Consider the following 12,290-nt stretch of genomic DNA (forward strand, 5'->3'; position numbering starts at 1 on the left):
GAGGTTGGGGACAGGCAGCTGGGATAGAAGGGCAAAAGCTTTCCAAAAGAGTTCAGAGGAACTCATTCACAAACACCATGCTCTTAGTGTGGGGTTTCATCCATAAAACTGAACCTGTAACTTAGATCTGATCATTCATTATTTTCTGGAAGCATAAGAGAAACCCACACCCAGAATTCAGTAATATGTATATGTTGCTGAGATGATTTCTAAGCCAAATCAGTCTCCTTCAGCTCCACTACATGAGATTTAATGATAAAAAATAATTCACAGCATAGGTTTGAGTTTGAAAAAGAGGGGCCCATCTATTAACTATATGAAAATACCGAGAATGACTTTTAAAAATCATATAATGTGTATAAAATTTTTTCTTTGGAAAAAAAGAACATTAACTTTGAGCAGTACTTGGGCTGCATATTTTATGAGGTTTATTTGTACTGCATATCTTTGATGGGCTCTATTTGTGGCTGAAAATACAAACACACTGATTACAATCACTCTTCCCTACATTTAGGAACAAAATTAATTATCTGCAAAAAGCAGAAAGGCTTAGATAGACTCTCAGTCAGTAAATGATAATAGACAGCACCCAAATATAATGACTCTGCTTCCTACTTTATCTGTTTTAGGCATTCTGAGTGGAATGAAAAAGGGAAGAATTAATTCACTTTCTGAATATTCTTCAGAATGAATTTGAATTGGGTAATAAGGAGGCAGCAACAACCCTCCCCTCGCCCCCCATATGAAATAAGAAAGCAGCCTTGCTGGATTATGTACTTCCCAAAGGGGCATTTTAAAAGGACATTAAGAAATCTGTAATTTCACCAAAACAAAGACTATTTGTTTTACCCCATTAACAGTCCCCCCAACAAGGAAGGGAAAGGTAAACTGTAAGACCTAGAACAGTGCTCAGCACTCAGCACTCAGAAAATTGTGGTTGCTGGTAATGATGAAAATTGTATTTTATCTTCCAAAGGCTGCAACATGCTGGAAGACATCTGCTCAGAATTCCCTTATCTTTGCCTTTTGTAAAATTCTTTATTACAGCAAGTATTAAAATTGCCCCCTCCCTTGAAGAAATTACTATATGACAGTGCAACTTCACTAAAAAATGCTTCTGTGATATTCCAATATGTTTTCCATTTTTAAGGTAGGGGCAGGAGGAATGGTCCTTTTAAGAAACAGTCAAGTTAGAAAACATTTTTCTGCCAGATACCTGAGCAAGACAGCAAAATGCATGGGCATAAGAGGTCAGTGAGCCAAGGTTACTTGTGGTACCATTGTGAGTGGACAATGCAGAACTACACTCGCCAAGAGGAACCTTGCTCCAAGTCGGGGAAATTGAATCACAGGGAAATCACAGTGTATATGACCTGTTTTGTGTGGCATTTCAGCTTTTCTAATGAAGGGAGCAAGTATCCAGGGGCTTTTCTGCCCCCACAAGGTAGGAGGCTACTTTCACTGTACTCTGATTCCCTAGCCACTCGACATCTTTTTAAAAAGGCATTGTGGTTACTGTAGCCTTGTAGTATATAGTTTGAAGTCAGGCAGTGTGATGCCAAAACAGATATACAGACCAATGGAACAGAACAGAGGCCTCAGAAATAATGCCACACATCTACAACCATCTGATCTTTGACAAACCTGAGAACAACAAGCAATGGGGAAAGGATTCCCTATTTAATAAATGGTGTTGGGAAAACTGGCTAGCCATATGTAGAAAACTGAAACTGGACCCCTTCCTTACACCTTATACAAAAATTAACTCAAGGTAGATTAAAGACTTAAACGTAAAACCTAAAACCATAAAAATCCTAGAAGAAAACCTAGGCAATACCATTCAGGACATAGGCATGGGCAAAGACTTCATGACTAAAACACCAAAAGCAATGACAACAAAAGCCAAAATTGACATATGAGATCTAATTAAACTAAAGAACTTCTGCACAGCAAAAGAAACTATCATCAGAGTGAACAGGCAACCTACAGAATGGGAGAAAATTTTTGCAATCTATCCACCTGACAAAGTGCTAATATCCAGAATCTACAAGGAACTTAAACAAATTTACAAGAAAAAAAAACAAATAACTCATCAAGAAGTGGGCAAAGCATATGAACAGACATTTCTCAAAAGAAGACATTTATGTGGCCAACAAACATATGAGAAAAAGCTCATCGTCAGTGGTCATTAGAGAAATGCAAATCAAAACCACAATGAGATACCATCTCATGTCATTTAGAATGGCAATCATTAAAAAGTCAGGAAACAACAGATGCTGGAGAGAATGTGGAGAAATATGAATGTTTTTACACTGTTGGTGGGAGTGTAAATTAGTTCAACCATCGTGGAAGACAGTGTGGCGATTCCTCAAGGATCTAGAACCAGAAATACCATTTGACCCAGCAATCCCATTACTGGGTATATACCCAAAGGATTATAAATCATTCTACTATAAAGACACATGCACATGTAGGTTTATTGCAGCACTGTTCACAATAACAAAGACTTGGAACCAACCCAAATGCCCATCAGTGTTAGACTGGATAAAGAAAATGTGGCACATATACACCATGTAATACTATGCAGCCATAAAAAAGGATGAGTTCATGTCCTTTGCAGGGACATGGACGAAGCTGGAAACCATCATTCTCAGCAAACACAGGAACAGAAAACCAAACACCAGATGTTCTCATTCGTAAGTAGGAGTTGAACAATGAGAACACATGGACACAGGGAGGGGAACATCGCACACCAGGGCCTGTCGGGGGGTGGGGGGTTGGGGAGGGATAGCATTAGGAGAAATACCTAATGTAGATGACAGGTTGATGGGTGCAGCAAACCACCATGGCACACGTATACCTATGTAACAAACCTGCATGTTCTGCACGTGTATCCCAGAACTTAAAGTTTATTTTAAAAAAGGCATTGTTGGCTCCCTCACTGTTGTCTCAGGACTACAGGGGTACTCAGAATATCAGGCCATGGTGAGATCTTCTTGGACTTCTGCCTACTTGGGCAAATATCCCTGGCTTTCTGACCTTTCTGAATACACTCTGAGGACGAATCCGTCCTCTGTCACTGCCAGCAGGCATGGATAAGCATGTGCTTACCACTCTGTGGTCAACACAATGCTTCACTCTAGAAGTGCAATAAAAGAGAAAACTTAATTCAGCCAAGTCACTTAGCAACACAAAACTCCCAACCCTATAGCCTGAACAGAGCAAGAAAGGAAACGACAGCTTAGAGACTGAAAGACAGCAGTGGAGTAGCTGGAGGCCCACTGTAGAAGAGTTTACTGCTAATGAGAAGCAACAAACAGGTGCCTCTTTGATACTTTCCTTTTAAAGTATTCTCTGAAGAGCTGAGAAAACTGCCACTGTTCTCAGTATTTGGATATGCCTTCTGCTACCCTCCAACAGGTGGCACATGGGCCTGCTTTTCGGCCAATCAGTCAGGGTTGAGCTAACTGTCTTTTACTAACTTCTAATTTCCTTGCCAGATCCTCCAAAAGCATTGAGAACTTGAAAGGTTCTTGGAGCCATCCAAGGGTGGGGGATCATGTGTTGGAAGACAATTCTCCATGGATCTCTTGTGCTTTGGCATGTCTTAGGAACAAACGAACTGACTACCTTTTGTTCCAGACTATCTTTTCAACTATCTTTGTATAGCCAACAGCCTTGGAAGATAGAGATGATATTTCCCTTTAAACAGCAGGTGGGCTTACCATCTATTATAAAAGATTTGAGTTCCCTAAGTTCAAAGTTTCTCTTCTATAATACAACTCACTATGTGTACAGGAGTCATTCAGCTCTCTTTGCCTTACCCTGTGGGAATTGGGACTCAGGGATCTGGCACAAATGCTAATACTCTGGCTGCTGCTATTGCTGTAAGCAATAAACTGTCCTTCATCTCTGACTCAGTAGTCTTAGCCATTAACTAATATCGATGAAACTGCAGCAGGCTAACTTGTTTGCTTGCAATCAGGGTAAAAATCTCAGATCTTTCACAGCTCTTGAGGATGTGTTCCTGCCACATCAGTCCACTGACCACAGAAGGGACGTAAAATTTATCTCTAAAAATTCAGAACATATAAGCAACTGGCAATTATGCCAAGGCAAGGGCAAGCAATTCTAGATTTATGAAGAACCCATCTAATTTCTTAATATGACCTGTAATATATGTATAATTTCAGGATGAAACATTAAAAAAAAAGTTCCCCTTATGTAACCACTTTTTGAAACCTACCATAAAGTTAACATTTATTGCCTAAAACATGGTGCCAATTTTTTCATTTGTATTCTTGCAATAAATAGGTAATATGTGTTTTAAAACTATATATTTTCTCCATGGAAATCACTGAAGCTATTTTGATTGTGAATGAAAAAATGGTGGCAGTCTGTAAACAGTTTTTGTCTTTCCAGAAATAAACCTCGTGTAAGTAAAGTTGCTTACCATTGTTCTAGATGCTGACCTGCAGACACTAATTAGGTAGTGAGCCATTTACTTCTTTTTATCACTTTCAAATCACTTGGTACTGAAAACAGCTTGTATAAATTCAGACAAGGTATCTCTGTCTGAGACTGAGAAATGAAAGTCCAAAGTGATAGCATGAGGAGAAAAACACTGACATTCTGACACCTGAGAAATAACCTCAGCCTTCAACAGTGGAGAGGAAGGTAAGGCTAATCTTGGAAATTCTGATGAGTTACAGTCACTCACACTGACAGCAAAATATGAGTTCGATGGAATTAATTATTATTGAGGATCAACAGAGAATCTTCCCCAGAGCTTCCTGGCACACAAAAATAAATACTGACTTCAGAAATTCTAGCAAAGGAAATGGATGTATTTGGATACGTTAGGTTCTCAGTAGGCAATGTTACTATTATTAAATACCAAGGACACTCCATACTGGAGATCTGATGTTCTTCTACTGTCTGGAATCAAAGGCAGATGCATTAAAAACTATCTGTTGGTCCAATCGGCAGATTTCCAACTTTGCAAGTGGAAGAGAACCTCTTTCTCACCACCGGCACTGCTCACATAGATTCTAGGCCAAGTCATCTGACTGTGTGACTGGACCTTCCATCACCTGCACAAACATTCCTTCTTTTCCATGAAACTACTCTGTTCCTTTAAGTGTTAGGAAGATGAAAAATCTCATGCCTTTTAGTACTTCATTGGGAAATACTAGAGCAAAAGTCTCCAAGGAGGGAGAATGAATTCAAAAACTGATTGTGCAGCTGGAAAAACAGTAGGGAGTAATACAGGATATTAAATAATATAATAAAAACCTACTTAGTCTGTGTTTGGGGAATAAAGATTCTGCTGAAGAGAATGGAACTACTTGAGAGAGCAATATAGAGTAATGGTTAAGAGCATGAGCTTTGGAGTCAGACAGGTTCAGCTTTGAATACTAGTTCTGCCACCTACTAGCCAAGTGACCACTGAGGGCAACACAACACAGTCATGTGCATCTTTCTAGCTACTCCCTCTGAACTCCAGTGGCTATCATAGTGCTTCCATTATTAGGTGCTCAATAAATGCTTCCTGCAACGAATCCTATTTCAGATAGTGCTAAAATGAATATCACAACGAAAAAAGAAAGGGAGAAGTAATGGTGGTGGAAAACGTTGCAATTCTACACAATATTCAAGGAAGCATAGAACAAGCTAAGGTAATGAAATTGTGGGAGAGGAAGCACTAACTCTGAGAAATGCTGAGATGAGCCAATAAAGAAAGTATGTATGTGTACAAGTGGAAAAATAAAAGTGCAAACCGCCATGTGAAGACATGTGAGTAGTTACTTTGGGGATTAAAGGAAGTAAACAAAATTACAGAAAGTTTTGGGAAAGTTTCCAGGAGAGGGATAAACATCCAACATGCTAATTATTAATCATTTAGTACATGGATGAATTATACATGAAATGGGCAATGGCTATGCATATAGTCCACACATAGGTATATGGTAACAGCAATCAAAATGGTTTTCAGGATAAAAACAGTTATATTTTAAAAAGAAGCTGTGGCATTCAGCAGTTTGGGTGTAAAAACACTGAAAATATATGTATTGCAAAATGGTACATGTTTGTAGTTGCTTTAAGGTATAAGATGTGGAATTCAATAATGCACTGATAAATTTAATAGTGATACTTTCACCCAAATACTGTTAAAGATCTATTCAATTCTCACTTGGGGCCAAGATATTTATCCTACTTTGTATAGATATTTATCTCAGTTTGCAAAACGGATCTATTTATCATCTCATCATTAATACTTTCTTGGACTTTTCAGCACAAATCTTCTCTTTTCCCCCTCCCTCCATCTCGCTTCCCCCCTACACATGTATTCACACACATACATTCTCACACATTTACTATTTTTATTTACTTCATTTAGACTAAAATAACATTAAGATATCTTGGCACCTAAAAATAAGTTTAAGAAAAACTCAGTTTTCATTTGGCACTTAGATCACTGTAGTAAGAAAGAGTACTGGACTGGGACTTAGTGAATACTTGCCATGTTCCCGAACCTAACATTGCATTTAATTGCCATATCTCGACCCCATTTTATAGATGAAGAATTCAAGGTCCTAGCTTTGCCACTAATTGCCTGTGGAACTTAGGCCATTCACTTCCAACCTCTGGGGCTTATTTTCTTTATCTTCCAAACGAGGTGGCTGGATTTGCTCCCAAGGGAGCATCAGAATCAACGGGGACATTTCTTAAATAAAAAATCATTTGGGCACGGTGGCTCATACCTGTAATCCTAGCACTTTGGGAGGCTGAGGCAGGTGGATTGCTTGAGGCCAGGAGTTTGAGACCAGCCTGGCCAACATAGCAAAACCCCGTCTCTACAAAAAAATACAAAAAATTAGCCAGGTGTTACGGCACGCACCTGTAATCCTAGCTACTCGGGAGGCCAAGGCATGAGAATCGCTTGGGCCCAGGAGGCGGAGGTTGCAGTGAGCCAAGATCGAGCCACTGCACTCCAGCCTGGGTGACAGAGTGAGACCCTGTCTCAAAAAACAAAACAGAACAAAACGAAACAAAATCATCTGACCTCTCCATACACCTTTGGTATCAGAATCTCTGCAGGGGTGGACTCCAGGAATGTGTCTAACAAGTAACCCAGGTGATTGTGATCATGAGCCGAGTTTGAGAACAGGATCCTTTACCACCTCCAGTGGTGCTGCCAGCGACAACACCCCAGTATTTGTCTGCCTGCCTTCACTTGGTAGTCTGAAGTATTGAGAACTATGCTAGAGAAAACTAAAGCACCAACAAGCCACACTTAAAAAACCAAACAGTACCACACTCACTTAGAAGACCAAAACAATCTTCATAATCTGGGTAGATGACAGCCACAAAAACAACTAGGCAATTCTCTGTGTGGCAGACCTCATGTCATGGCTTAAAGCCAGCTCGAACGGATATCCCAGCAGAGCTCAGGAAAAGGATATTTTTAAAGAAGTCTCTCACCACAACTGAACCTCAAGCAGGACTGAATGGCAGGGTTTTACATTTTATCGCAACAGGAAGGTGAGGGTGCTACTGGAGAATCTCATTAAAGCTTTAGTTTTAAACCAGCTTTTGCTTTGGGGCATTCTGTGGGTTTGTTAATGTGAATAGAGTTCTGCAGCTCCGACTTCCCCTTGCCCTCATAAATGCCCAGTCCCTTTTTGACCCGTACTGAGTATGGGCTGGATCACACCTGGCCAGTGATTCCCCTACCTCCACCATTTGGTACATATTACTTAGAGTTGGTGATCATAAAACATGAACAAGGCAGAGTTTACATATGTTTTCTGGTTTAGTTCAGGCATTCCCTGGGGATGGCAGAATTCACACTCTCATAACCAGCTGGGAGCTGGGAGCAATCAGGCCCTTAATGGCCAAAACAGAAAGGGCCTGCATCGCTGAGCACCTCTTGACAGCTAAAGCCTTTCTTCCTGAATGATAATGACATGAAATGCACTCCCCCTGCACGCATGTGCATGCACCTAAAATGTAGCAGGTTTGGCGGCCAGAAATAGCTATCCAATTTAGGTTCGCTATGTGTTTGCAAAATCCTAATGGAGCTCTTAGAGTAAAAGTCTAGGGGGCGTCTAAGGGGAGACAGACTGGTATGATGGAGAAAGTATTAGATTGTAGCAGCAGAAGACCTTGGATTCTACTTCTGGCTCCTCCATTAATTATATAACTTTGGGTAAGCCTCCCTGAACTTTATTTCTTCCTTTGTAAATCAATGGGATTGGACTAGCTAATCTCTCACAGCCCTTTCAACATTCACATTATGGTGAAATGTTCACTATGGTGAAATATATTCAGTTACACGTCTGTCTGCCAACTGGACTGTGACCTTTTCAAGACTTAAGAACTATGTCTTGGGTAGTTTTGAATATCCAGCACCTAGCAAAGTGCCATACACAAAGCAGATGTTTAATAAATGTTTCCTAAACGAACCTTCACGTCTAGTGCCTGATCAAAACAGTGCACTTAATTCAAGTTCCTCACCTCATTTTTTCATGTGCTTAAAAGCACCACATGGCCGGGCATGGTGGCTCATGCCTGTAATCCCAGCACTTTGGGCGGCCTAGGAGGGTGGATCATCTGAGGTCAGGAGTTCAAGACTAGCCTGGCCAATGTGGTGAAATCCCATCTCTACTAAAAATACAGAATTAGCCAGGCATGGTGACGTGTGCCTGTAATCCCAGCTTCTCGGGAGGCTGAGGCAGGAGAATCGCTTAGAACTAGGAGGCGGAGGTTGCAGTGAGCCGAGATTACGCCACTGCACTCCAGCCTGGGCGACAGAGCGAGACTCTGTCTCAACAATAAATAAATAAATAAATAAATAAATAAATAAATAAATAAATAAATAAATGCATGCAAGCACCACAGGAGGATACTTGTTTTCGAGATCAATTGTGTTGCTGTGAAATGACCAATATCAGAGGCAACCTTTAAACACTCCTACACCCTGTCTTTAATGTTGTCTCTTTATTTTCCTCTTACTGAAAGCATTTCCACGCCCCTGGCATGCTTTCTTTGTGTCTTACACACAGTGGGCTCTCAATCAGTATTAGATGAATGAACATATGAATACATTTACTTTTTTTAGTTTTGTAAAATTTACTTTTGCAGAAAGCCCCGGAATCTGGCCTCAAATTGTGAAGCAGTCAAGGGAATAATTAGCCACTGAAGAACACCGTAATTAGGACATTTTTGTTCATTTTACTATAAAATATTTTCACAGGAAATGTGTTTTAAATGACTAACATTGTGAATGGGGCAATTACAGCAACTCCATAAGTAGCCATGCTGAGGGTTGCATCATTTTTGTCCTCTTTCCTAGTTTAATTCACCAAAGAAACTAATTACCCCTAGAGTTTAAAGACAAGCTGAAATAGCCTAATCCACCCTCCACATTTTGGATAAGCAATGGTTCAGAGTGCACAGCAGTTGCACTGTATAGATGCTAAGGGTGTGTATCAATCAAGCCAACAAAGTCTGGGTTTGAATCCCAGCTCCTCTGACTTAACTAGCTTTGAGGAAGAAATAAGACTCAGTGTTTGATAGATCAGTAGAGTGTCTATAGTGTATAGTAATCTATCATATATTTCTTTCTCTCTCTCTTGTGGTTTTTTTTTTTTTTTTTTTTTTGAGACAGGGTCTCACTCTGTCGCCCAGGCTGGGGTGCAGTGGCGTGATCATGGCTCACTGCAGCATTGATCCTCCCACTTCAGTCTCCCCAGTAGCATGCCACCATGCCTGGCTAATTTTTTGTATTTATTTATTATTATTTTTTTTTTGGTAGAGATGGGGTCTGTATGTTGCCCAGACTGGTCTTGAACTCCCAGCCTCAAACAATCCTCCCGTCTAGGCCTCCCAAAGTGTTGGGATTATAGGCATAAGCCACAGCACCTGGCCACATATATTTCAAAGTAGCTAGAAAAGAAGAATTTGAATGTTTCTAGCATAAAGACAAATATTTAGGTGATGGATATCCCAATTATATTGATTTGACCTTTACAAATTATATGAATGTATTAAACTATCACATGTCCCCTGAAAATATGTACATGTATTGTATATCAATGAAAAATAATTAGCAGAAAGCAGAAATAGAATATTTCTAAAACAGAAAAACAAAACAAAACCCAGCTTTTAGGTTTATTAGGACTGATTTCATGGGTTACTATGAAATGATATTATGTAAACTAGCCAGCATAGCACTTGAGATGCAGTGGAAGCTCAACAATGGTAGTGTAATATACTATTCTGCCACCTCCTTCTACAAAGCTGGCAGCATTCAGGAATCAGATACTACCTTAGGGGAACTGACTGGTAACTCTTGGCTACATGTTCTGCTATATATTGGAAGTTGGTGTCTCCCATGATTCCGTTACTAACAATATCTGACTGAAACCAAGCAAACTGCCGCCTCACTCACAGAACTTCCCTTCCTCCATCACGAATTTCATCAGGCTTAGACTGATATAATCAAGGCTATAAACAAAACCATTGGAGAACATGGATTGTTTGCCTTGCTTATGTGCTTGTGAGGTTTAATTAGTGAACTCTAGCTGGATCTTTCACGTTTGAAGTCACTACTCGAAATACTAATGTGATATACATGATTGAAAGAGGAAATTAGAATCAGAAAAATTGGTGATAACCAAATTAAAGGGAGACCTGGTCAGTTTCTGAAGCATGGCTCTTCCACTAACTTTAGGTGGGTGCTCTTAGGCAAGTTGCAATTTCACTAAGCTTCAGTTTCCTCATTTATAAAATGAAGATAATAGCTCCCACTTCACAGGCTTGTCATCTATTGTGTATCAATAATGAGGATTATGATAACTGACAATAATGCTAATAATAGCCAACATTGATCGAAGACTTACCACGTACCAGACACGTGCTAAGTGCTTTAACAAATGTCATTCCCTATGAAGACAATATTCTTATTTCTATTTCATGAATCAGAAAAATGAACTCATAAAGATAAAATGACTTTCCAACATCCCACAGTAAGGAAGTGGGTGGAGCCAGGTTTTACGATTCCATAGTCTGTGGTCTTAATATGCTGCCTAACTCTGTGAGGTCATTCAGTCCATCATCACCCGTTCCCCTCCCTTCCAATTTTGTTCTCATTTCTCTCCATCAGCACCTGCTACTGGCCACCTCACCCCAATAAGGCCCAAATCCTCTGACAACTGTAGACTGGTACTCACAGTGGTGGTCAGCTTTCCTGCATTCTTCTGGACATACTGGATAGAATCGTGGATTGTTGAAAAGAGACCAAGCAGTACGTTTTCCATGTCATAGATTCTGTACATGCCATTCACAAGTTCTTCAAGAGACAGAATGTATTCTCTCCAGTACTTGTCAATCTCCACCACACCTGCCATACATCCTTGCATGACCACATTGCAGTAACCGCCACAGGGTTTAACCATCATCAGTCCCTGGCAGTAAGAGCAGTACCACATTCTGGTGAGCATTCGGCCACAGTCCTTACTGAACTTCAGGTGATCGGTTGTGTTGATCACTTCAATTCCAAGATTCAGAGCCTGAAGGAAGATCCTAGTGACTTGCAGTGACTTGGAAACCTGGGTCATAATAAGCTTTGGGAAATTCCCAAATATTTTCAGGTCACGTCTTGCTCCTCGGAGGCACTCATTGATGTCCAAGGCTGAATCAGGCAGGCCTGGGTTCATTAGCTGGGTATAGATGACTGGAAACAGGCTGTCAAACAATTCATTGACCATGTCATCCACATTGATGTCAGAACCCAAGATGTAGAGAGACACATCTGTGAAAAATTCACCCACAAACTCAAAAGCTTGTGGAGTCAGGCTTGGGTAGTTGTTCTTGAACATTGCATTGGTGTAGTTCTTGGCATGGCGAACAACAATTTCAAAGGCCTCTGTTAAAAAAAAAAAAAAGAGACACAAAAATGTGTACAAATTAAAGCATGAAAATCCAGGGTGTAAATGAATTTGAGACTTCTCTATTGCTGTGGTGATTAAGGTCCCATTTGCGTTAAATAATTGACTCTCATTCATTTCTGGCATTGCCTCTACTTTTGTAGTCGTTTGCTCCTATAAATCAATTTTCCTTTCTGAACATGAAGTCCAGATTCTGATGTGCACATAAATTCTTAAACACACAAATTATATTTCAAATGACAAAAGCCAAGATTCGGTTAACATTTTGGCCTTTCATGAAAATATTGATTAAAAATTGGCTAAATGAGAAGTTATTTCTCTTTCTCACACTGATTT

At 40.0% G+C, this 12,290-nt stretch overlaps 1 protein-coding gene across 1 annotated transcript in view; it reads right to left on the bottom strand.

The window, feature by feature from the left end:
* Window positions 1–12,290, bottom strand: part of GPC3 (glypican 3) — a 478,961-nt gene that overhangs the window by 226,563 nt on the left and 240,108 nt on the right. The window contains exon 3 of the mRNA XM_058441435.1: window positions 11,238–11,932. Coding sequence (XP_058297418.1) covers window positions 11,238–11,932 — 695 coding nt within the window. The remainder of the gene's footprint in view (window positions 1–11,237; window positions 11,933–12,290) is intronic.

This window comes from Hylobates moloch, unplaced genomic scaffold (genome assembly GCF_009828535.3).
Source record: "Hylobates moloch isolate HMO894 unplaced genomic scaffold, HMol_V3 SCAFFOLD_7, whole genome shotgun sequence".
In the NCBI taxonomy this organism is placed as follows: Eukaryota; Metazoa; Chordata; class Mammalia; order Primates; family Hylobatidae; genus Hylobates; species Hylobates moloch.